The sequence below is a fragment of the Sinocyclocheilus anshuiensis genome, unplaced genomic scaffold, assembly GCF_001515605.1.
Source record: "Sinocyclocheilus anshuiensis isolate Anshui unplaced genomic scaffold, SAMN03320099.WGS_v1.1 scaffold38, whole genome shotgun sequence".
In the NCBI taxonomy this organism is placed as follows: domain Eukaryota; kingdom Metazoa; phylum Chordata; class Actinopteri; order Cypriniformes; family Cyprinidae; genus Sinocyclocheilus; species Sinocyclocheilus anshuiensis.
In genome coordinates, this window is record NW_015544213.1 from 3,319,971 (window position 1) to 3,342,895 (window position 22,925).

Here is a 22,925-nt window from a genome sequence, read left to right on the forward strand (position 1 = left end):
AATGTATCATTTTAAGGGAAAAATAAGTTGATTTTAAATTTCATGGCATCAACACATCTCAAAAAAGTTGGGACAAGGCCATGTTTACCACTGTGTGGCATCCCCTCTTCTTTTTATATCCATTCCTTTTTTACTCACAATTTGTACAGTGTCCCAACTGTTTTGGAATCGGGTTTGTAATTAACTCATATCTTTCATTTAAACAAATATGGCAGATAGTCTCTCTTATATATTAATCAGATAGATTTAAAGTACTATTAAACAGCAAAGAGATGAAAACATGAGGACATGAAGAGATGCAGCTGATTCCTCTAACACTGTCATTAACATTATTATGTACACTACAAGACTTTCTTTTCTTTTCATGAATAGAAAATTCTGGGGTTAAATACAAGGGCTGCACCATAGAGTTCCATTGTATATGCTTAACTTTCAGTATATTTTTGTTTTATTTTACTCAAACTGAGTGACAAATCAAAATATTGTCTGTGGTGATCAACATCAGGTCAAAGATGTTATTTACTGTACGATGTATTCAACCTGGAATATTCTTTAAACCATCAAAATGGTTTGTTCTGACTAACTCAAAGACAGCGACACAATGCTAAATATTAAAATGCTACAACCAATCATAGAATTGTGCAAAGACATCACAGAAATGTTTTTTTTTTGTAGGTTTTTGTTTACTATTAAAAGGCAGGAGTAAACACCATATCTTTTGTTGATGATGTCAAAAGTCATGTGTCCAAGCAAACTGTCTTCTAGCGTATTCATTTCTCTAATGGTAATATATTATGTAACCTGATGATTGTTTTGTGCATGTTGCTGGTAAATCAATCTTACGCTGTTGAATGCAATTATAAAATTGATCAATTTTCATGTTATTTTACATATTGTTATTATTTGATAATTTTCAGTATTTGATGCCAAGCACAATTTTGTTTACTTTTTTGTAAGCTAAACAATTTATTATTCTGTCGCCACGTGCTTGATCTTGATCTGGAAGAAAAACTAGATTCAACTAAACCCTTTTTGTTTGCAGCCTTTCCCTGTAAACCTTTAGTTCAGTGGCAGATGGTAATACTATAGTATTTTGTTACAGACAATGCATAATTAAACAGCTAAAAACATTCACATACCATGATATTTGCACGGTACTCTGGTATATAAAAAAAATACCACAGTGCACCTCCAAAAATACTGGTAGGCTACTTGTTAGTGCTGTACAAGTGCCGCTTCTTTCCCAGATTTCAGTGTGAATTCAGTCCTGAGGAAAGACAGTGTGTTTGACTCAAGGCTTCACCATGACATACTGAGGAAGAGGAGGAAAGTGAGAGGAAGATAACAGGAAACACACAGACAGCCGTACCCCGATGGAGCTGCTCTCTCCTGTTTCCCTCTCCGTCCGATCTCTCCATCCTGACAGGAGAGGCTTCAGGCATCTGCTGAGCTTCAGGCCACACACACACACACACACAGTGATGTCTAACCACATTACACACTCATAACAACAAATTAACGCTGTACTCTGCGGTCACGCGTGCGCATAACGAATTCAGCGTTGTGATTGTGTGACTGTGAGCGGTTCTGGAAACCACAAAATTCACTGATGACAGCATACACACACACACATATATATATATATATATATATATATATATATATATGTGTGTGTGTGTGTGGCCTGACGGTGGACTGAAGTTTTGCCGCGCTCCCAGGGATGGCGAGTGTAAAATGGGTTGCCGGGGGCGACGGCGATATGAAAGGTGGCTAATGAAGCACTTAGCATTTGAAGGCTAGCAGTGGACCGCGCCCGAGTTCCGTCAGTCCTGATTGGCCGACAGGAGGGCTAACGCGAGCCGAGTGGTCTTTTGTTGCTCGGCGACGAGCCCTGAGGCGACGCCCCAACCCTGATCCCTCCCCCCCATCAGCGCGGATACGATGTGACAAGATAGCGGGAGCAGAGAGCCGCTCTTTTCTTTCTCTCTGTACAGCCGGAGAGGTTGTGTGTGTGTGTGTGTGTGTGTTTATCAGATCTGCTCTAAATGAATGAGAATAAGAGACTATCTGTCTCTCTACCTGCTCCCCTCCTCGGCCCGTCTGTCTCACCTCATGTTTCATTCGCTTGCTCTTTGCCAACACCTGTCTCCCTGCATTTCACTTCTCCCACGCTTCCCATCGTTCTCTTTTAAACGCAATAACTGTTTTAAGACAGACAACGCCAGCTCCTCTTATACCGAACTGATGCAAACACGCTCATCCGGATAATGAGGAGGACTAACCCTAAACGGGCGAACTGGGACTAGCTGTCACGTGTGGGTTTCCTAGGGTGGGTTTATTGTTGAAAGTCACTTTCTATATAGATTGAAAACCCTTTTCACGGTTTTGCTCAAGAAAAACATGCAGTTCATATAACATGCTAAATGACTGTTAATAGTAAAACAATTATGAAGCCTAAAAAGAAAAAATATTAAAGAAAAAAAAACATACAAGAAATATCAATGTTTTGGCCAACATATATTAATATACAAATATTTAGGAAGTATTTATACATACAAAATATTTAAAAAGGCCACAACAATTTATGAAGAAAACTCTATAAGGCTTCAAACATTTTTTTTTTTTTTAAAGAAATCAATACTTATTAATCAGCAAGGGTGCATTAAATTGATCAAAAACGACAGTAAAGACATTTATAATGTTACAAAAGTGTTCTCTTTCAAATAAATGCTGGTGTTTTGAACTTTCTGTTCACCAATCCTTGTTTCCACAAAAATATGTTGCAGCACAACTGTTTTCAACATTGATAATAATAAGAAATGTTTCCTGAGCAGCAAATCAGCATATTAGAATGATTTCTGAAGGATCACGTGACACTGAAGACTGGAGTAATGATGCTGAAAATTCAGCTTTACATCACTGAAATAATTACATTTTTATAATATATTTAAATAGATTTTTTTTTTGAATTGTAATATTTCAGAATATTACTGGGGTTTTTTTTTTTTCAAAATAAATGCAGCCTTGAGACTTCTTTCAAAAACATTTAAAAACGTATTATGTTAGTTGGCAAAAACAAAAAAATATATATATATTTTAGCTTTTAACTAGATGCTTGAAAAAGACAAAATTACTGCTAACAAAATAATGATTTGAAATATTGACTTCTGTTTAAAAATAGCCATTGTGACATTTTCTTCGTGTGACACCTAGCCCCAGTCTCTCTTGAAGCCAATTATACCTTATATAAAAAGATGCAAAAAAATTTGAAATTGTATATTATTTATTAATCATTTTGCCTTTGAAGAGAGTTTTGTCCAATTAAGCTTACTTCTGGGGACAATTTAGTCTAAAATTCAACCCAAACTCACATAAACTCACATTTATGTCCAGTTGCATGAGCTGTGTGTTTGTATTTTCAGACAGGCAGTAACAGTGAAGCCCAGTGCAGGTCCTTCACTGTGTGTCAGGGCAGAGAAGTGGAAAATTAAAGCTATTGACAGAAGGAGTAATGAACCACGAAAAAATGAGTGTGATGGACAAACGACAGTAAAAAATAAAGAGAATGGCCCATTCCTCCCGCGCGAGGTACTTATGTATCAGAAGACTTTCTGTTTTATTGTTCTTGAGCTGAAAAAAGGACCATTCACAATGTCTTGACATTGCAGACAAAGAGCAATCAATTTCTGCACACACACGCATACACACACACACACACACACACACACACACACACACTCACAGATACACACACACACATACACACAGACGCCTCGCTGAGACCCGCCGCCTCCCGCAGACACCTGCGCTGACCAGAGTTGTGTTGTTTTTAGGTTATGTCCCTTAAAACACTTTCTCTGTCTTTTATGTTTATTTGTTTCTCATGTACTCGTGTTTTATTGAGTTTGCTATCGTCACGTCTTTATTTCCACGACCCAGCAGAGTCAACGTCATTTGAACGTCACAATGAATTTGTGTGCATGTGTGTCTGAACCACTTCCCGCTCAAGCCTTGATTTCGGTATAATTTGTAGTCTAATTGGTCAGTTACACACTTCACGCGTCGCACAAACACACACATGCTGAAGAGGCACTTTTGTGAAGTTTGCTGCTCCTCCCGTTTGTTTAGATTTGTGGATATTGATGTCGTCAGCCAGTTCTGTTTATACTTAAGGGCAAAAATCATCAGTGCTTTCATCTTTATGATTACAAAAAATTACAGACATTGAGAAGAGAGCAAGAGGATGAGAGAAGTGATAAATGAAACATAAAGATCTCTCCTCATCTATAAATCTATACATCTGCATTAGAGTGGACAGTGACAGGAGTCAGCGAAACTCTATAAGGACAAGTCGATTTGTTGGCAAAACAAACACAATCATTGAACTAAATGGCCTTCAAACTCAAACCATTATATTCACAAAATTACTAAATATGACAAATTACAACTACAGTGATTTTAGCATGTTTAAAGGGTCTCTTAAGTACAACGGAAATTAAATAAAAAACTTTATATTAGGTGTCTTTAACTTATATTTAACGCTAATGTTGTGTCACAGTCATTTTGACCTAGATAGGATTTTCTTTTCCCCCGAAAATGCTAGTTAATGTCACATTGTACTAAAACTTACTGACTTTGCACACACAGGGTATTTCAACTTCCCCCCCCCAAAATTGATAATTTTTGTAATTTTTTCCCCGGACCTTGTTACACATGTGGTGTTCTCAATCAAAAATGACTGGACTACAAAAAATTGCTTATAAATTTCTTGTTATGCTATATTATTAACAACTACTGGATTCAATCTTTTTATCAGCTTGTTTTCTTTCAATGAGCACAGGGTTTGTATTTCTTTTTAGTACTGGTTATAGGCCTCACTGATCTGACTTCATGCACCTCAGTCAGTTTTTGAGTGAACATTTCAAAAATTATCCACAAATCTTTTTATTTATTTATTTATTCACTCAAAAACTGAGATGCATAAGATCAGATGAACGAGACCTACGATCAATCAGTTCCTGTGCAAATTGAAAGAAAACAAGTTGACAAAATGATTTGAATCCAAGATTTGGAATAACGTGGCACAATGAGAGATTTACAAGCAAATGCTGGTCATTTTTTACTGGGAAAACCAAATTAGGTAAAAGATTCTCAGCACAGCTCAAGGGTTAAGAGTTTTTGATGCAAATGTACTTTCTGTGCACATTGTTGAATAACAGTTAAATGCATTATTAATAATAATCAAAGTAAATCATTTTCACTAATATAGTTCATGGTCGTTTACGGTTGCCATGCAACATGCAAGGTGAATCAATATAGAATTAATATAGAATCTCATTAAACTCACATGATGCATGTGTTTAGAATAATGAAGGTTTGCGTGAGCATGTCTGAACGTATTTGTGAGTGTGTGTTTGTGTTTACTGAGGAGCAGCGATGTCTCCTCAGCAGATGAGATCGGAGATGACAGGCCAACACTGCTCTTTGTCAGAACATGAGAGGGAGAGTGTGTGTAAAATTTTAATCTGGAGTTATTTAGGGTATGGAGGCGTAGTGAGCTTGTCTCTGGGGTCATGGGGGCTTATGGAAGAAAGTTGTTGCAGCAAACGGCACGAAAGTAAATGTCTGTGACAGCTTCCTGTAGCAAAACGAGTCTTAAAACTCTTGCTCGCTCGCTCCTTCTCATTTGGGGCACTCTGGATTAATAGTCCCTGTTTTATCCGTCCCATCATGCTTTGCTGTGTGCAGCTCAACTCTCTACACAGAAATCGCAGGTTGCAGTGTCTCTCAAGAGCAGGTTTAATCATTTTACAATGATGCTGATTAAAGTACACAAGTATAATAACGTCTACGGATTGATGCTGTAGAAGAGCGTACAGCAGTGGGGTTTAAAATAACGTTTTCAGTGTGTAAAAAATAATTTGTAAAAAATAAAAACCCCAAAAATGATATTTATTTTACTCACCCTCATGTTGCTCCAAAATGGTCTGACTTTCTAAAAAACTTGAAAAAATTTCAGAAAAAAATAATTAAAAGACAAAAAAATTATATATATACATACACACACACACACACACACACACACACAAATGTATATATATATATATATATATATATATATATAATAAAATTGTGTAAATTATACAAAGAAAAATGACATTTTTGGGATGTACAATCAAATGTTTTTTTTATTTTCTATTTTATTTTATTGTAATACCTCAGTGATTTGAATTCCTAATTGACTTTGGATGATTTTGGAATTTAAGGGAGTTTGGAATGTTTGGAATGAGGGTCATGTGAAGGTCAGACACTGCATTTCCCCTTGGTGACCTTTGAACTTTAAAGGGACCCATTAGAAAACAACAATGATTGGAGCAATGACCATTCTGTGATATATTCTGGGAGGCAGACGGCGAGTTAATATGGTTTGTTAGTATTTGAGTTAAAGGTGATATGGGTGATATATTTTGACGTTAAAATACTTTTTCCTACGTGCAGATACAGGGACTGGTACACACAAACAAACACACACACATATCAGTGATGGATTATTTTATGGGTCGGAGAACAAACCTATCAAACACCGCTGAGGTTTATGGGTAATCACTAATTAGATTCACCCAATTAGCAGCTGTTCAGAGCGGGAAACAGGTGCAAAGCGAGAGGAGAGAGAGAGAGAGACCAGAAAAGATGGAGGAGGGAGAGAAAGAGAGAGTTACAGAGAGAATAAAGGAAGGAGAGGAACAGAATCTGGGAGGGTTTCAAACACAAACTCCAGAGGGATGGAAACAATTCAAAAGAAACCTGAGATAACAGACATGCAAATTAGGAAGTGCACACACACACACAACACAGATATACACACACACTTTTATAGACATTTTCATTGTCTAATTAATAAATGTGATTTTAAACTAGAAATAATGTAAATTATACCAGTGTGAGCACAGTGTAAATCGCATGTTAATAAAATAAAATGGTCATCTATCCACATTGTTCATTCTCACAGTAATCCATAATATCTATATTCACAACACTCATCAACATGTTGAGTTGATGATAAACTACACCTGCAGTTGCTCTTCTAGGACACCTATGTGAACTTGACTTCATAAATCCACTACAAATCACCAAAACACCAGCTGATTCAATGACACTGAACAAAAAAAGATGAAGAAAAATAAAGTGAAGAGAAAAAACCCTGCAGCATTTGACACACACACACACACACGCACACACACACACACACACACACACACACACACACACACACACAAATAATATTTTATATTGCCTCTTGTACACTGTAAAAATAATTTTTCAAAGCTGTAAATAAAAAATTAATTGGACTACTTCAAAAATTTATGTTTAACTCAATTTAGCATTTCCTGAGTGAAAATTGTTTCTACACTTTTTTAAATTTTTTAATACTGTTTTAGTTTATTATATTCACTATTTTTGTGTATATATATATATATATATATATATATATATACACAGTATATGTTACATTATTAAAGCATTAGTATAAATTGGCACGTGTGTGTATATACATTTACTAATGTATATACTAATTTATACCAATGCTTTAATAATGTAACTTTTTTACCATACCAATAATACTATTACTATTACTATTACAGGCAGACAGACAGACAGACAGACGGACAGTAAAAGGGTAAAAAGGGGTAAAGTAAGAATGTAAAAGAAAAAAGGCAGAAAAACAGAAAAAGGACAGCACAGGATGACAGCAGGTATCAGGTGGGGGGAATTATCCTCCATCCTCTAATTGAAGCCCCCTGAGTGTGTCCATCCCAGTGTGTGTGTGTGTGTGTGTGTGTGTGTGTGACCCTCTGCTCTTTGCCTGAGGCAGTGCCTGACCCCGCCCACCCTGGCCACACCCCCTCATTAAAACACTAATCCCTCTATAACACCACATGCTCTCCTCACACACATACACACGCGCGCACACACACACACACACACACACACACACACGCACACACACTCTAATTCATACTTCAGTGAGTATGAGTTATGAATGTTAACAGCATAATATACCTTAATCTATCAGATGAAAATACACACAGCCATTCAAAACACACATTTCAATGACTGTCTGTTTAACATGATTAGCAAACAAGTGTGATAAATACATAAACTCTGAGAGTCTTTGTGTAGGAAAAGTAAGTTTAGGCTGAATTACTTTAGTTATTACTGTTAAATGCATTTTGTTTTACTATTTACAATTTTCTGTCCCAAAGCATTTCATGTCTGTTGCATTATTAATTATAGTTATAATTTTATATAATAATTATTACTATTATAACACCAAAATAAGAAAACAATAGATTTAATAATACAAAATATACATTAATACATCCATTTATCATCATCATCATCATTATAATTAATAATAATCATAAAATTGCATTTATGCAATTTTTATGCAGATGCTTTTTTTCCAAGCCAACTTGCAATAAAAATATACCTTTATGCATTGATTTGTTTAAATTTATTTTTATTATTATTATAAATACAAATACATAAATTTAATAATAAAAATGATACATTTACATTTATGCATTTAGCAGAAGCTTTTATCCAAGAGGACTTACGATAGAGGAACATACATTTATTCATATTTTTGTAATAATTAGTAATATAATTACTAATAATTTGTAATAGAATTTGTAAATGACACATGCAACAGGCATGCTTTTAAACATCTGTATAAATAGTGAACATTAAATTAGATTTTAAATGTTTATGTACGTAATTATATGTCAACGTACAGTTTTTTTTTTTACTATGTCAATAAAGCTACTTTTATCTTGAGGGAGACAGAAAGAGAGAGTCAGATCATGTGAGACCTATGGAAAACTCAGACCTAAGATCTAAGACAGCAGAGCAAATCGATTACACACGACAATAGCCAGCACCAGATTGTCTGTGTCTCCTAAATGACTCGTGTGGCTGGATATCACTATAGTTCTCTTAGTTTTAATATTCTTGCTTGCAGGCATATGCCACAGCCTCTCTCCTCTCATTGCCATATATATTAATAGTTTTATCTCCCCAACTGAAGAGCGCAAATAAAACACAAATGAAAGAATCCTCATGCATATAAAACACACGCGCACACACACAGGGGCAAATGCCAGTCAAGGTTATTGGTCTCATTTCCTATTTGCTGCTCTGGATGGAAATTCAAATCTCTGTTTGCAATAACACCTTCAGATTCAATCCAAACACCTGCAAACTCAATCAGTGTTCATGTGTGTTTGTTACAGCCGAAACCTGTGAGAATTTCACACGGAGATGGTGATGCGTTTCATAAGCTACATCAAACACTGATTTATTGCAAATGATGGTTGTTTAATTAGTGCTGTTTGCTAGGTTATGATCAGATGCACAGTTTTTGCTAGGTGGGTGATAAAATGCCCAAAGAAATCCACTTTAAAATTATACAGCACTTTGGTACAACACTTGTTGATTTTAAATGTGCTTTATAAATAAATGTGAACTTGAACTAGAACCACCTAGCAACACCCTAGCAACCATTCAGAACACTTCAGAAACTAGCAACACCCTGGCAATGATTCAGAACACCTCAGAAACTACACAGCAACACCCTAGCAACCAGTCAGAAACTACATAGCAACATCCTGGAAACCACGCAGAACACCTTAGAAACTACATAGCAACACCCTGGCAACGATTAAGATAGGAACACTCTAGCAACTACTCATAACACTTCAGAAACTACATAGCAAAGCAATGGCAACCAGAACTCAGAAACCAAAGAAAATGTATAGCAACACCCTGGCAATGACTGGCAACCATCCATAACATCCTAGCAATATTGTAGTGAGTTTTGCATGCAAGTTTTCTTCAGAAAATAAATGTAGCTCTGTCATGTCAGACCAAACCCCCACCCCACACACACACACAGAGAGAGAGAGTGTGTGTGTGTGTGTGTTTGTGTGTTGAGTATTTGATATCCCACAGTGCATCTGTCTTTGTTCTGTTGCCCTACTGCAGTGCTGCCCAGAACAGCAGTCCAGCTAATTGAGAATCTGCACAACAAACCTGTACAACACCTGATCTACAGCTTTCACAGGGTCTGCTGAGAAAGAACAATCACACAAGAGCTTTATATCTTGAATGTCTCGACTGTTGCTCCTCAACAGCAATGATATTTAATGAAGAGCAATTAAAATGCGCTGATTTTCCTCCAGAGAAACTGAGGAATCTCACAGAGTTTCACAAGATCTCAACGTCTCAAACTGTGTTCAGATTATAAGGTACCAATGTCTGCAATTTCAATATGAATTTAAAGATTTCTCCTCACATTCACATAAGTTCAAATTAGCTTTTCAAATCAAATTAATTTTAAGGCTCTATAATCTTAATGTATGTCAACTACTGTATCATGTATATTAAATTATAAGAAACATCTAAGACAAAAAATGATACTTAATTGAAACATAAATGAAATAAAACATAAACCCACAGAGTCTACATAGTTATCAAAGAGTAACTTCTGAGCATTAAAAATGTTATCTGGAAAAGTCTGCAGCAAAATATCATTGAACTCAATATAACCTCAAGTATTTCTCCAAATCTGCTTTCCACATTCATTTCATCCCTCTCTATACTCAAAACTTCATCAAAAAAGTAAGCTGAACTTTCAGCATCATTACTCCAGTCTTCAGTGTCACATGATCCTTCAGAAATCATTCTAATATGCTGATTTCCTGCGTAAGAAAGATTTCTGATTATCAATGTTGAACAGTTTGCTAATGTTTCCATTAAGTTTTGAAAACGTTATTTCTGAACATTCTCTAAACATGTAGATTTTTTGGTTATGTAAATGTTGAGGAAATATTCCATTTGATCATTTTGCAAACATTTTGGGAATGCTATTTTGAATGTTCTCTGAACATTCTGAAAAAATTAGTAACATTTAAAAAACATTAAACGAACATCCAATTTAAATGTTCCACAATGTACAGATAATGTTTTTGTGCTAATGTTTTAAGAACATTGAACAAACGCTCTACTAACGTTATTGGAAGATTGTTTCTTTGAGAGAACCTTGCCAGAATGTTCGGAGAATGTTCCTTGTTAGCTGGGATTTTTATTCAGGATTCTTAAATGAATAGAATGTTGATGAACAGCATTTCATCAAAGCACTGAAAGAGAAATATTTTGTAACATATAATAATAATAATGATAATAAAAAAGTCATTACATTTATATAGCACTTTTCTGGGTACTCAAAGCGCTTTGGAAGGGGAAATCTCCTCAACCACCACCAATGCAGCATCCACCTGGATGATATAACGTCAGCCATATTGTGCCATATAGTCCACCATACACAAGCTCATTGGTGGAGAGGAGAAGGAGTGAACCAGGAGCCAACCAGTATATTGGGATTATTAGGAGGCCATGATGGTGGACAGAGGCCAATTGGCGAATTTGGCCATTGGGATTTTGTTTTAATGACCACAGAGAGTCAGGACCTCTGTTTAACGTCTCATCCGAAGGACGGTACTTTTTGACAGCATAGTGTCCCCGTCACTACACTGGGGCATTAGGACACACACAGACCACAGGGTGAGCACCCTCTGCTGGCCTCACTAACACCTCTTCCAGCAGCAACCTATGGCGCTTTTCCACTGCATGGTACGGCAAGGTACGGTTCACTTTTTGGGGGTTTTCCACTGGGTACAGTACCTAGTACTTTTTTTAGTACCACCTCGGTTGAGGTTCCAATGGCACTTTTCCACTGCGTGGTACGACTCGGCTCGGCATGGCTCGGTTTGCATTTCCACTACAGTTTAGTGCCGCTTTTAGAGTGGGTGGGATTATTCACATGTCGTTATAGTTCTACTGCCTCTACTGCCGCGACTCCTGAAAAACTTTTTCATTTTGCGTCGTCCCATCAAGTTCTCACTGGATCCGCTCCTCTGCTATCAAGGAGAAGAATGTCTGTACTTCCTCATCAGACCACGAAACAGCCATTTTTTGGTTGTTAAAAAAGGTGCGCACGTTCCAAACAGTTGCGTTCGATCCTTCGCTGGCTGTGCTGATTTAAATCTAGCGGTTCTGTTGTGTTTGTGTCGCAAGTTCAGTGACGCAGGTAGTGACGATTCTCTCCGGCCAATCCGTGAACAGCAGAGGTTACACGTCACGTTTTGGTAACGGTACGGTTCACTTGGAACCTCAACCGAGGTGGTACTAAAAAAAGTACCAGGTACTGTACCCATACTGAACCGTACTGTGCCGTACCATGCAGTGGAAAAGCGCCATAAGTGAACCGTACCGTTACCAAAACGTGACGTGTAACCTCTGCTGTTCACGGATTGGCCGGAGAGAATCGTCACTACCTGCGTCACTGAACCGTGCCGTGCCGTACTGAGCCATCGAGTTTTCCCAGGAGGTCTCCCATCCAGGTACTAACCAAGCTCAACCCTGCTTAGCTTCAGCAGGCAACCAGTCTTGGGCTACAGGGTGAAATGGCTGCCAGCAAAATAAATATAAATATAAATGTCATATAATGGCATGGCATATAAATGTCTTTACTGTCACTTTTTAAAATCAATTTAATGCACCCTTTCTGGATAAAAGTATTAATTTATTTATTAAAAAAATAAATAAATCTTACAAACCCCAAATTTTTAAATGGTAGTGCATGTCAACATTTGACTAATTTTTATTTGTCCTAAGTAATTTTAAGCGAAGATCCTGAGACAAAATTGATACCTAAAGAACTCTATTAAATCTCCCAAGCAGATCCCACAACAGAATGAGCCACTGATTCACACACTCAATTAAAGGGTCAATAATGTCAGACATGTTATGGACTTAAATATTTCTGCTCCTCTCCTCTCCTCTGCCTGGCCGTTTCTCTCTGAAGTGTTAGATGAAGGCATTTGTCTGGAGGGTGGGTGAGGTACAGCCTGGCTCGTGTGTATGAGTCAGTCACAGAGCTCTCTTCTCAGGCATTCTGACAGGTACAGACGCTCCGTTCGGCTTTAAAGGGAATTCCAAACGAGCCTCTGACAGGAGGCCTATTCCGTCTGTGAGCATGTGTGTGTGTGTGTGTGTGTGTGTGAGATTTGCACACTACTGTGAGGCTTTGGACCTGCAGGGCAACACAACTACTGACAGCCAGATCAACCAATCAAATCAGACCCCCCCGGATCCACCTAGCCAACCCACGAGCACGATACCTCGCAACAGCCCGCCTCCACCCCCTGATTAATGCAAATGAGAGCACTGATTAATCCACCGATGCATGCTGGGTAACTGTGGCATAAATTGGCCGTCTGTCAGCACAAACCGGGGAGGAACGTGCACACATACACACACAATCTCTCCGTGACACACCATCAAGGCCCGTCCGATCAACAAGAAACCATGGAGGAAGCAGTAATTGGAGACCAGCACTGTGTGAGTGTGTGTGTGTTAGACTGTGGCAGCAAGGATGTAACCCGGACCACGTGTGTGTGTCTCTTCAAAGCTCAGGTTTGTTGTTGAGCAGCATTAGCTGCCTCTCAGAGTGCTTTTAACACGGAGCAAGGGATGACAGGCCTGCCACAGGAGGAGGGAGAGGAAAACGAGTAAACATTCGTATGCAGCAAAACAACAGTTACCTGAACAGCGAGATCTGAGCGAGCGCACACACACACACAAACAGGAGAGCGGCAGAGGAACATGTCACTTACTGCCAGGTGTGTGTGTGTGTGTGAGAGTTGTGTGGTGGCTGTTTTTAAACATAGACATTTAGTGCATTACTTGTGTCCTGGTGTGTGTGTTTTATCTGGTGTTTTTGATGACTAATCACACACAGAAGAGAGAAAACATCATTTAAACAAATCATATCAAACACCATACAGTCTAGTTTTTTTTTTACTTTATTGTTATTAAAGTTTTAGTTTCAGTTATTTTTAGTACAACAATGAAAATGAAAAATGTTGCTTTGGCAACTAGTGGAAATTAAAAAACAGTTTAATTTATTTAATATTTTATTTGATTTCAGTTAACATTTATTTTATATCTTTTTTCAGATTTAGTTAACTATAATAATTCTGGTTGGGAATTGAGATAATTAAAAAACATTATATAGTGTAATTGAAGGATTTAAGTGAAGAAATGATTCTCATGAACTGGTTCTATTAAATCATTCCGTTAAAATGACTCACAATTGAGCATCATCAGTCCGAAACATTTAATTATGACTTTAATCAGAGTAATAGTTCTATGACAACATATCCATGTATATGTACACATGTACGCACACACGCACAATATTTTTATTAATATTTAGGAATATATTTATATACAGGTAAATGTATACTTTAAAACTGAAATGTTAACAAAAACTTAAAATGTCACCAAATAGTAGATTTTTTTATTTGTATTTTTGTCTGTAAATTATCTAAACAAAATATAGAATTATTTGGTATTATGTGCAACCAGTTCAGATCTTGTCTGATCGCTTGTTCAGAATCAAGAGTATATAATGCACTTGGATGTTATGTTACACATCATGTCCCAAATGTTGATGTGCATCCTGGATGTGGTTCGGGTCTGGTTTGTAAACTGATCTGATTTTCATGTGGTTTACTGCTGTTCAAGCTACAACCAACTAAACAGATTTAATCGGATACATCAGAAAAAAGAATCTGCCTGTCTGAACAAGGGCCTCCGATGAAACTTTCAAAGAGTTGATGCCTGGAACCCTGCAAACCTTGGCAAATCCAGCAAGTAGGTCTTCCTCAGAAGGCTCGTTTTAGCAACCTGGGAACTTGCAAAGATAACTTTTCCAGACGGACTGATGTAAACCAGCACACCCTGACTTGTGCAAATCAGCCAATCAGATTAAAGCGTGTGATTGCGAAAAGCGCTTGCCATTTTTACATGCAATACACATCAGACGGCACATAGGCAACTCCGTACCATGTGACACAGCAGGTTGATCAGATAGCCTATGCAATCACTGTCCTCTCTTCCAGCTCTACAGAGACAGAGAAGAACACACACACACACACACACACCCTGTGAGGCGGCTGGCAGTGCACTCGGGTTGGATTAACCGAGGGATTTGTTCCCTGTAGCTGAAGTCAAACAGAGGAAACTCTCCTACATTACGCTTTTAATTAGAATCATCGTCTTACACAGCTCGGAGACGAATCGGCTCACACACTAATAACCCACACACAGACAGAGAGCGTTAAAGTCCCCATGAAATCAAAATTGAAGTATTTTGTTTTTTAGAATAAATATGTTAGCCTTAAGTTTATCTAAACTAGTGTACTCCAAAACAATGAAAAAATTCGCATTTAGAAGATATAAGCATTCAAATCTTACACTCTCTAACTTCCGCCAATATGGATCAACAATTTTGATGACATCACTATGGAATGATATTTAGGACAATATTCAAAAGGAACTGCAAATTGTATTTGCAATTGCGTTTTCAATTTTTAATTTTCAATGCGTTTTCAATTTGTTAACAGTTCTTGAAAAGAAAATTTTTTTATTAGTGTGAAGAACATTTAAAATTTTTAAGAACCTTTTCTGCAATAGAAGAACCTTTCAGTGAGCAGTTCTTAAAATAACTTTTTTTTTTTTAGTGTGAAGAACCTGTTACTACTATAAAGGACCTTCAAGAGTGAAGTGATTCAACTGAACACTCTTCAAAATAAAGGTTCTTTATTGGTGTTAATGGTTCCATTAAAGGGGTCATATGATGCGATTTCAAGTTTTCCTTTCTCTTTGGAGTGTTACAAGCTGTTCGTGAATAGATAAGATCCCTAAAGTTGCAAAGACTACAGTCTCAAACCCAAAGAGATATTCTTTATGAAAGTTAAGACTCGTCCACGCCTACCTAAAACGCCTCATTTAAACACGCCCCCACATGTCTACATCACGATGTGGGAAGATTTGCATAACATCGCCTAAATGTTCACGCAAAGAAAGAAGGCATAACTTTGATTCTCGCTGTAGTATTGTTGTTGCCGCCGCCACCATGTTGTGAAGACGCTGTGTGTTTCGTTGTGAAAGTTTAGTTTGTCTCGTCGCAGCCGGGACACGACATCACAGTATGGTGAGGGGCGTAACATTTCTGTCACACGCTTGAGGTATTCGGTCAGTCACAACGCACTGGATAGCTGACCAATCAGAGCACACCTCACTTTTCAGACCGATGAGCTTTGTAAAAATCGACGCGTTTCAGAAAGGCGGGGCATAGAGGAGAAACAATAATGTACAATTTGTGGAAAATAATGTGTTTTTTGAACCTTAAACCGCATAAACACATTTCATTACACCGAATACACAAAATAATGTTCTTTTTTAGCAACGTCATATGACCCCTTTAAGAACCTTTAATATCCATGGAAACTTTCCATTCCACAGAAGGTTCTTTATAGTGTAAAAGGGTTCTTTAGATTATTTAAATGTTCTTTACAGTAAAAGAACAGTTCAATGACAGGTTCTTTGGGAACCCAAAATAGTTCTTCTTTTGAATCATGGAAAGATTCCATGGATGTTAAATCATCAATGCCAATAAAGAACATTTATTTTTAAATCAAGTTGTCACCTTTATTTATATAGCTAGTGCTTCGAACAATAGATATTCACAGTAATAAACAGTAATCAAATCACTGATGCAAAATTCATCAAATATCAGGCAAATCCAAATTCTGCTATAAACAGGGGTGCACATAAGTGGTCCGCAGGTCTGCATGCGCAACCAAAATAAGAAATGCGCTGTGTAAATGAGTTCAGAGCGCGTGTTTGCGTACCGACATGGCCTGTGTTTCCCAAAATCATCGTAAGCCTAAGTACATCGTAGACCCATTGCCACCTATGGAGCTACGATCAACTTAGGCTTACGATGCTTTTGGGAAACGCAGCCATGGTTGACAGCTGTTAATGCACAATAGGGTATATTTCGAACATCACCTGACCAAATCCGGAAAACAGGTCTCATTGCTTCCACATGTCGGAGAACGTGTTAACAGCCGTATAATAGCGATATCTATGGACTTTTAAGATAATCAGTTAAACTAACTAGCTGTTTTTATTGCAGACGTTTTATTCAATTTTTATATCTAAATGTGAAAAGAATAAAAATAAAAAAAACTTTTAGATATCAGTCCGCATATGTGATGGACATTGGTTATGATCATCATTGGTATCTACTTTGAAGGCATCTTGAGTAAAACTGCTTCATATTTAACGAAGCATATGCAAAACGCTTGAACCGGAAGCGACGAGACCCGGTTAAAAAAATACGGAAGTCTGTTGCGAATAACCCCTATTACCATTTTAGATCGACAAACTGTACTGTATAAGATTTCTATTCAAACTGAAAGCATAAATCTAGGCTAACGTTTTCAAAGCACAATGCAAAACTGTGACATTTCATTCACTGACACTCTACAATCAGCAGCTTGCTTGCCGGCAACCTGCCAAAATAAAAGCTTGCTGATTTTAAGTTTGAAAATGAAAAATGTAAATAATTCAAATTAAAAATAATAATTAAGGTTCAAATTAAAATAATAATAAAAATATTAGCATTTTATTTTTAAGTTTATTGTAAAATAATTGTATTTGTATTTAAAACTCCCTTTATTTTAAAATAAAATAGCATTATCACACTTTATTATTTAGTTTATAATTTTATTTAAAAAAAACTAAATAAAGTGCAATAATATTATCACTATTATTAATTTATTTTTTATAGTTATATTTGATGGGTCACAATATGTGCCGCCGTGTGAGGACCAAACCAAATCTCCAGATTCTGAGAACCAGGCTGAAAAACCTATGTGCACCCCTGGCTATATAGCAGGTCTACAGAAGACAATCGTGTCACTATTCAACTCAATTCAGTTCAAGATTTGTTCTTATGCGACAGTGCTGTCAAATTAAAATATCACTGCTGAGTGTCTTTAGGAGTGTATGGCCAGAAATTTAGTTTAAATTTGTTCCACCAAAGAAAATAGCCCCAAAGTTAGTTTAGTGTTGATTCAATTCAGTTTACTGTGTAAACTTAATCAAGTATGAAACAAGTTCAATTCAGCGATAAGCAGCTCAGCTTGAAACAGTAGTCAAAAGCAGCTCGAGTCAGTTTAGTGTTGTTGCAAAATTTGTCGATTATGAATGAATTCGATTCAGCTGTAAAGCAGCTCTACAGAAGACAAAAGTGTCGTTATTCAGCTCAATTCAGTTCAAGTTTTGTTCTCATCCGATAGTGTCAGTGCAGTCAAATCATAAATATCACTGAATATTAAGTGTCTTTGAGAGTGTATGGCCAGATATTTGGTTTGTATTTGTCCCGCCAAAGAAAATAGTTCCAAAAGAAGAAGTGAAGATATAAAAGGTTTATGAAATATCCATACTCTCAAATGAACGGAGGAGAGCTAACTAGCAACAAAACTTCCTAACAATGTTTTTTGCTAAAACAGGTGAAATACAAAATGTGGCCATTGTCTTTGTCGTATGACCCGTTGTGTGGGTTTGGTGGGTTCCTGAGGCTTTCAGATAGGAGTGCGCCTGCCATTCCAAACTCTCCTCTGGAACAGCGCATTCTGTTTGAAGTGCTGATCCCTGCTTCACCTGCGAGATCAATACGCTCCCGTTCAAAGCCAGATCGGCTTCATACAGCACCAGATCTTTATTAATTTATAGAAACTTCTTGAAACTTTCTCTAAAGGGAATCTGGAAAAAAAAAACAGAGAGGGAAGAGAAAGAAGAGAGAGAGAGGGGGGGAAAAAGAGAAGAAACCAGTATGAAGAGTATGATTAACTCAGAGATGCCTTTGACGGACAGCGAGGTCACATGATCTGCCTGCTGCAGCCCATAATGAGAATGAGCGGATATTTAAATGAGCATGCATGTAAATGAGGAGATGTGATATTGAATCACATTTGTGCCGGAACTGATTTGTGCTGGAATTTTAGGATCAGAAAAAAGTCTGTTATTTTTGCAATATGGGTGCAATAGTTGCCTCACTATTTAAAATAACGGTTCTTTATTGGCATCTGTGGTTCCATGAAGAACCTTTTAAATTCCATGGAGTCTTTCCATTCCATAAAAGATTCTTTAGAGGTTCCTTGATTTTTAAAATGTTCCTCACACTAAGAAAAAAATGTTTCTTTTAAGAACTATTCACTGAAAGGTTCTTTGAGGAACCAAAAATGGTGGAAATCACAGCAAAACATTAACATTATAAAAATGTTTAATATTTTCAGGGACATTTTTACTTTTACATGTAGGATTATTTTCAGCAGATTTACATTTAGATGGGCCAATTTCTTCATGTAAACAGACCCTGTAATTGTTTTACATAGGCACATGGTGTAATTTTAGTATTTGCAGATGATAATCTGAGTTTTTGCTATCTTAATGGGAATCAGTCTATGTTTTTCTCCACCAGCCAGGAGAAAATTCCCAGCTGAATTATCTACTGTTTGTTAATTGAATTTCTGCCTGAATTGCCATCTCTGTGTTAGCATGGAGGAATTGGCCCAAAAGTCATTTTCAAAATCTTTTTTTGACTAGTACTAAACGCCGTAGGGCTGCTCTCTGACATTTTTGCAGGTAATGAGCATTTGGGAATTTAAATACTGGCTTAATTCCCTAAATTATCATTCCCATGAGTCACTCCTGAAACCATTATGGTTGACAGAGATAACCAGAAATACGGATGACATGCAGATTTTACAGACATGCTAACAAACAAGCACAATCCAAATAATGCTTAAAAGAGCATTTTAATATAATCATATTGAAACCTATAACATTATGAAACATACCAAATGTTAGTTAAGAAGCAGCAAATCAGCATAACAGAATGATTTCTGAAGGATCATGTGACACTGAAGACTGGAGTAATGATGCTGAAAATTCAGCTTTGCATCACAGGAATAAATTACATTTTAATATATATTCAAACTGTGTTACTTTAAAGGGGAGGTCTAATACTATTTCATGCATTCTGACTTATTTACACTGCTAAAGATTTGGATTCTCGTGCTAAACATGGCCAAAGTCTCCAAAAACGAGTTGGACGTGTGAGTATTTCTGTGCCAGATATACTTTGCGTGCTCGTGACTCTTTAGCTCCGCCCACGGCACGCCTCCAGGAGCTCGACTGTCTTCTGAGAGAAGCAGTACAGCTGTATCTTTCTTTTATAAATCTGATAAAACTAAAGACTCTTCGTGGATATGAAGGATGCAGTACTACTCTATAGGAACTCAAGATTAACATGAGAGATTGGCAGAAACTGTGTGCATGTCCCCTTAATTTTAATCAAATAAATGCAGACTTGGTGAACATAATCTTACAGAATTGTATAATTTACTCACTCTTCATGTCTTTCTTCTGTGAAACAAACAAGAACATATAATTAAATGTCTCAGTGTTTTTTTGTCCATACAATGAAAGTCAGTGTTGTTTCATAATATCCTTTGTCTTATGCAGTAGAGAGAATGTCATACAGGGTTGGAAAGACATGAGGCTTTTTGGGTGAAGCATCTCTCTAACTTCTCATTTCTGACCCTGATTTTCAGAGCTATGATTTTAGAGCCCAATTTGGAAGCGTTTCAAGGCCTCTGTGAATGTTTGAGTGTGTGCAAGAGTAAAGTGTAAAAGTGTAACTGTGAAAGAGAGAGAGAGAGAGTACACAGCGCTGGAGATCTTCATTTCTTTGTCAGATTTGATGATTTTAGAGAAATTACCATCCCTGCATTCAAAGGAAATCTACCTAACACTTCCATGGCCTGCGGCACGGAGGGAAATAGAAGGTTTATATTTATTTTTAATTATATCAGTTTATCAGGAGGCGTAACATCAGAGCCACATCTGATTTGATCTCTTCTCTTTCACACCTGAGGGAATATTAATACAAACAGCCATTCCAGCTCTGATCGCTGCCTCACACACTCACACACACACACCAGCACTTTTATGATATCATTTCATCATCTCTGTCGTTCTCGCAAATAAAAACAAACTGCAAGATCTGTGTTTATATTCGGAGCTTATAAAACACACTGATGTAAACAAAACAGCACACGGCGCGAACACACACCTCAACACTGAATATGTCTGTGTGCAAAGGAAAGAAAAATCACAGATGAGATCTCTTTAGTGTCTCACTTGTTGCTCCTCAACAGCAATGAGATTTTATGGACAGCAGATTGAGACTTGTTTCTCCCGAAAGACCACAGTAATCTCACACGCATCTTCTCGGAGTTTCAAAATAAATCTTTTTAATGTCTCAATTGTTGCTCCACGACAGCAATGAGATTTTACGGAGAGCCAATTGAAATTTGAAATGAAAATTTCCTGATTTTTAGATGTTTCTCCTAACATACTGATATTTTTGAAATACAGTAAGAGTATAGCACTAAAAACAATTAAATCTTGTGTCATTTAACTTTATGAAAAATGTTTGAGTTCATACTGAGCACTGATTTCAGGCTTTAGAGCAGAGTTTCTTAGGAGATAGATCTGAGCTTCTCAGAAAAAGACCTCAGTAATCTCAACTGAAATCTGAAACTGAAATCTCCCGTTTCTCAGAAGTTTCTCCTAAGAAAAAAAGACCACAGTAATCTCACATGCATCTCCTCCAGAGTTTCAAAAGAGATCTCAACAATGTCTCAATTGTTGCTCCTCAACAGCAATGAGATTTTATGGAGAGCAAATTGAGGCTTGAAAGTTTTCAGAGATTTCTACTAAAAAAAAGCCTCAGTAATCTCACTTGCATCTCCTCCAGAGTTTCAAAAGAGATCTCAACAATGTCTTAGACTGAAATTATGAACCCAAACTTTTCTTGTCAAATTTAATGTAATTTTTATAGCTCATACTCTTACTGTATTTCAACAATATGAGTCAGTTAGGAGAAACAATGTTGATCCCTAAAATGAATCTTTACCTTGAAGTGTCCTGATCAAAAGAGCCACCTCTGAGCAATAACACTTTCCTCTTGGGTGCATTTCGAGGTTTGTGCTGCTACATTCAGTATTCTGGATGGTCACAACACCCATAATCCCTTGCTGCAGAGAATCCCTGTGAAGATTATTTTCCCAGATGAGATGAAGGTGACCTCTGTGTCAAACACTCACTCTTTCTCTCTCTATCGCCAACCTCAATGTATAAAATAACTTATGCACACAATCACAGTGACTTTATGTCCGTTACAGCACTGCATTCACATGCTAGCAGTGTCTCATGGTTTCCCGCGTTCACTCTCTCGTCACCTTCATCTCTGTGGCCATATAACCCTTTTCAACAGACTTGAGAGCAAAACTACAACATAACCGTTTCTCCATAACCTGTCCACAAAAAACACGGCATACTGTAGTCTGTGTTTATCAGTCTTATTCGTAGTACTGAGAACATCTTTATGCAAAATTACAGTTCAGTTCCTGAATTTGAATTGAATTTGTATTGAGGTAGCAAACAGGATGCAGAATTGCTAACAGAAATTATATGTAAGGAAAGAAATTCAAAGAAATTCATGTTTTTTAATAACGAGAAAAGCAAAGTTTGCCAAAACAAACTTCAAACAAGGCTTTGTCAAATCAACATCAACAGTTTGAAGATTTATAGACCTCATATTGTAGAAATATGGATGGATGGAATGACAGACAGAGTGATAGACTGAACGATGGATGGATGGATGGACAGAAGGATAGATAAACAGAATGACAGATAGAACAATGGATGGATGGAAAGAAGGATAGATAAACAGAATGACAGATAGAACAATGGATGGATGGATGGATGAATGGATGGATGGAAAGAAGGATAGATAAACAGAATGACAGATAGAACAATGGATGGATGGAAAGAAGGATAGATAAACAGAATGACAGATAGAACAATGGATGGATGGA

At 37.1% G+C, this 22,925-nt stretch overlaps 1 protein-coding gene across 4 annotated transcripts in view; it reads right to left on the minus strand.

Annotated features, from left to right (window-relative positions):
* Positions 1-22,925, minus strand: part of tfap2d (transcription factor AP-2 delta (activating enhancer binding protein 2 delta)) — a 68,236-nt gene that overhangs the window by 26,817 nt on the left and 18,494 nt on the right. The window contains exon 1 of one of the 4 annotated variants that reach the window (XM_016497897.1): positions 1,370-1,573. The exons of 2 other annotated variants lie outside the window; for them this stretch is intronic. In XM_016497897.1, coding sequence (XP_016353383.1) covers positions 1,370-1,495 — 126 coding nt within the window. In that variant the 5' untranslated portion in view covers positions 1,496-1,573. Of the gene's footprint in view, positions 1-1,369; positions 1,574-22,925 lie in introns of those variants that run through there. One more of the 4 variants, XM_016497903.1, reaches the window with a different exon arrangement.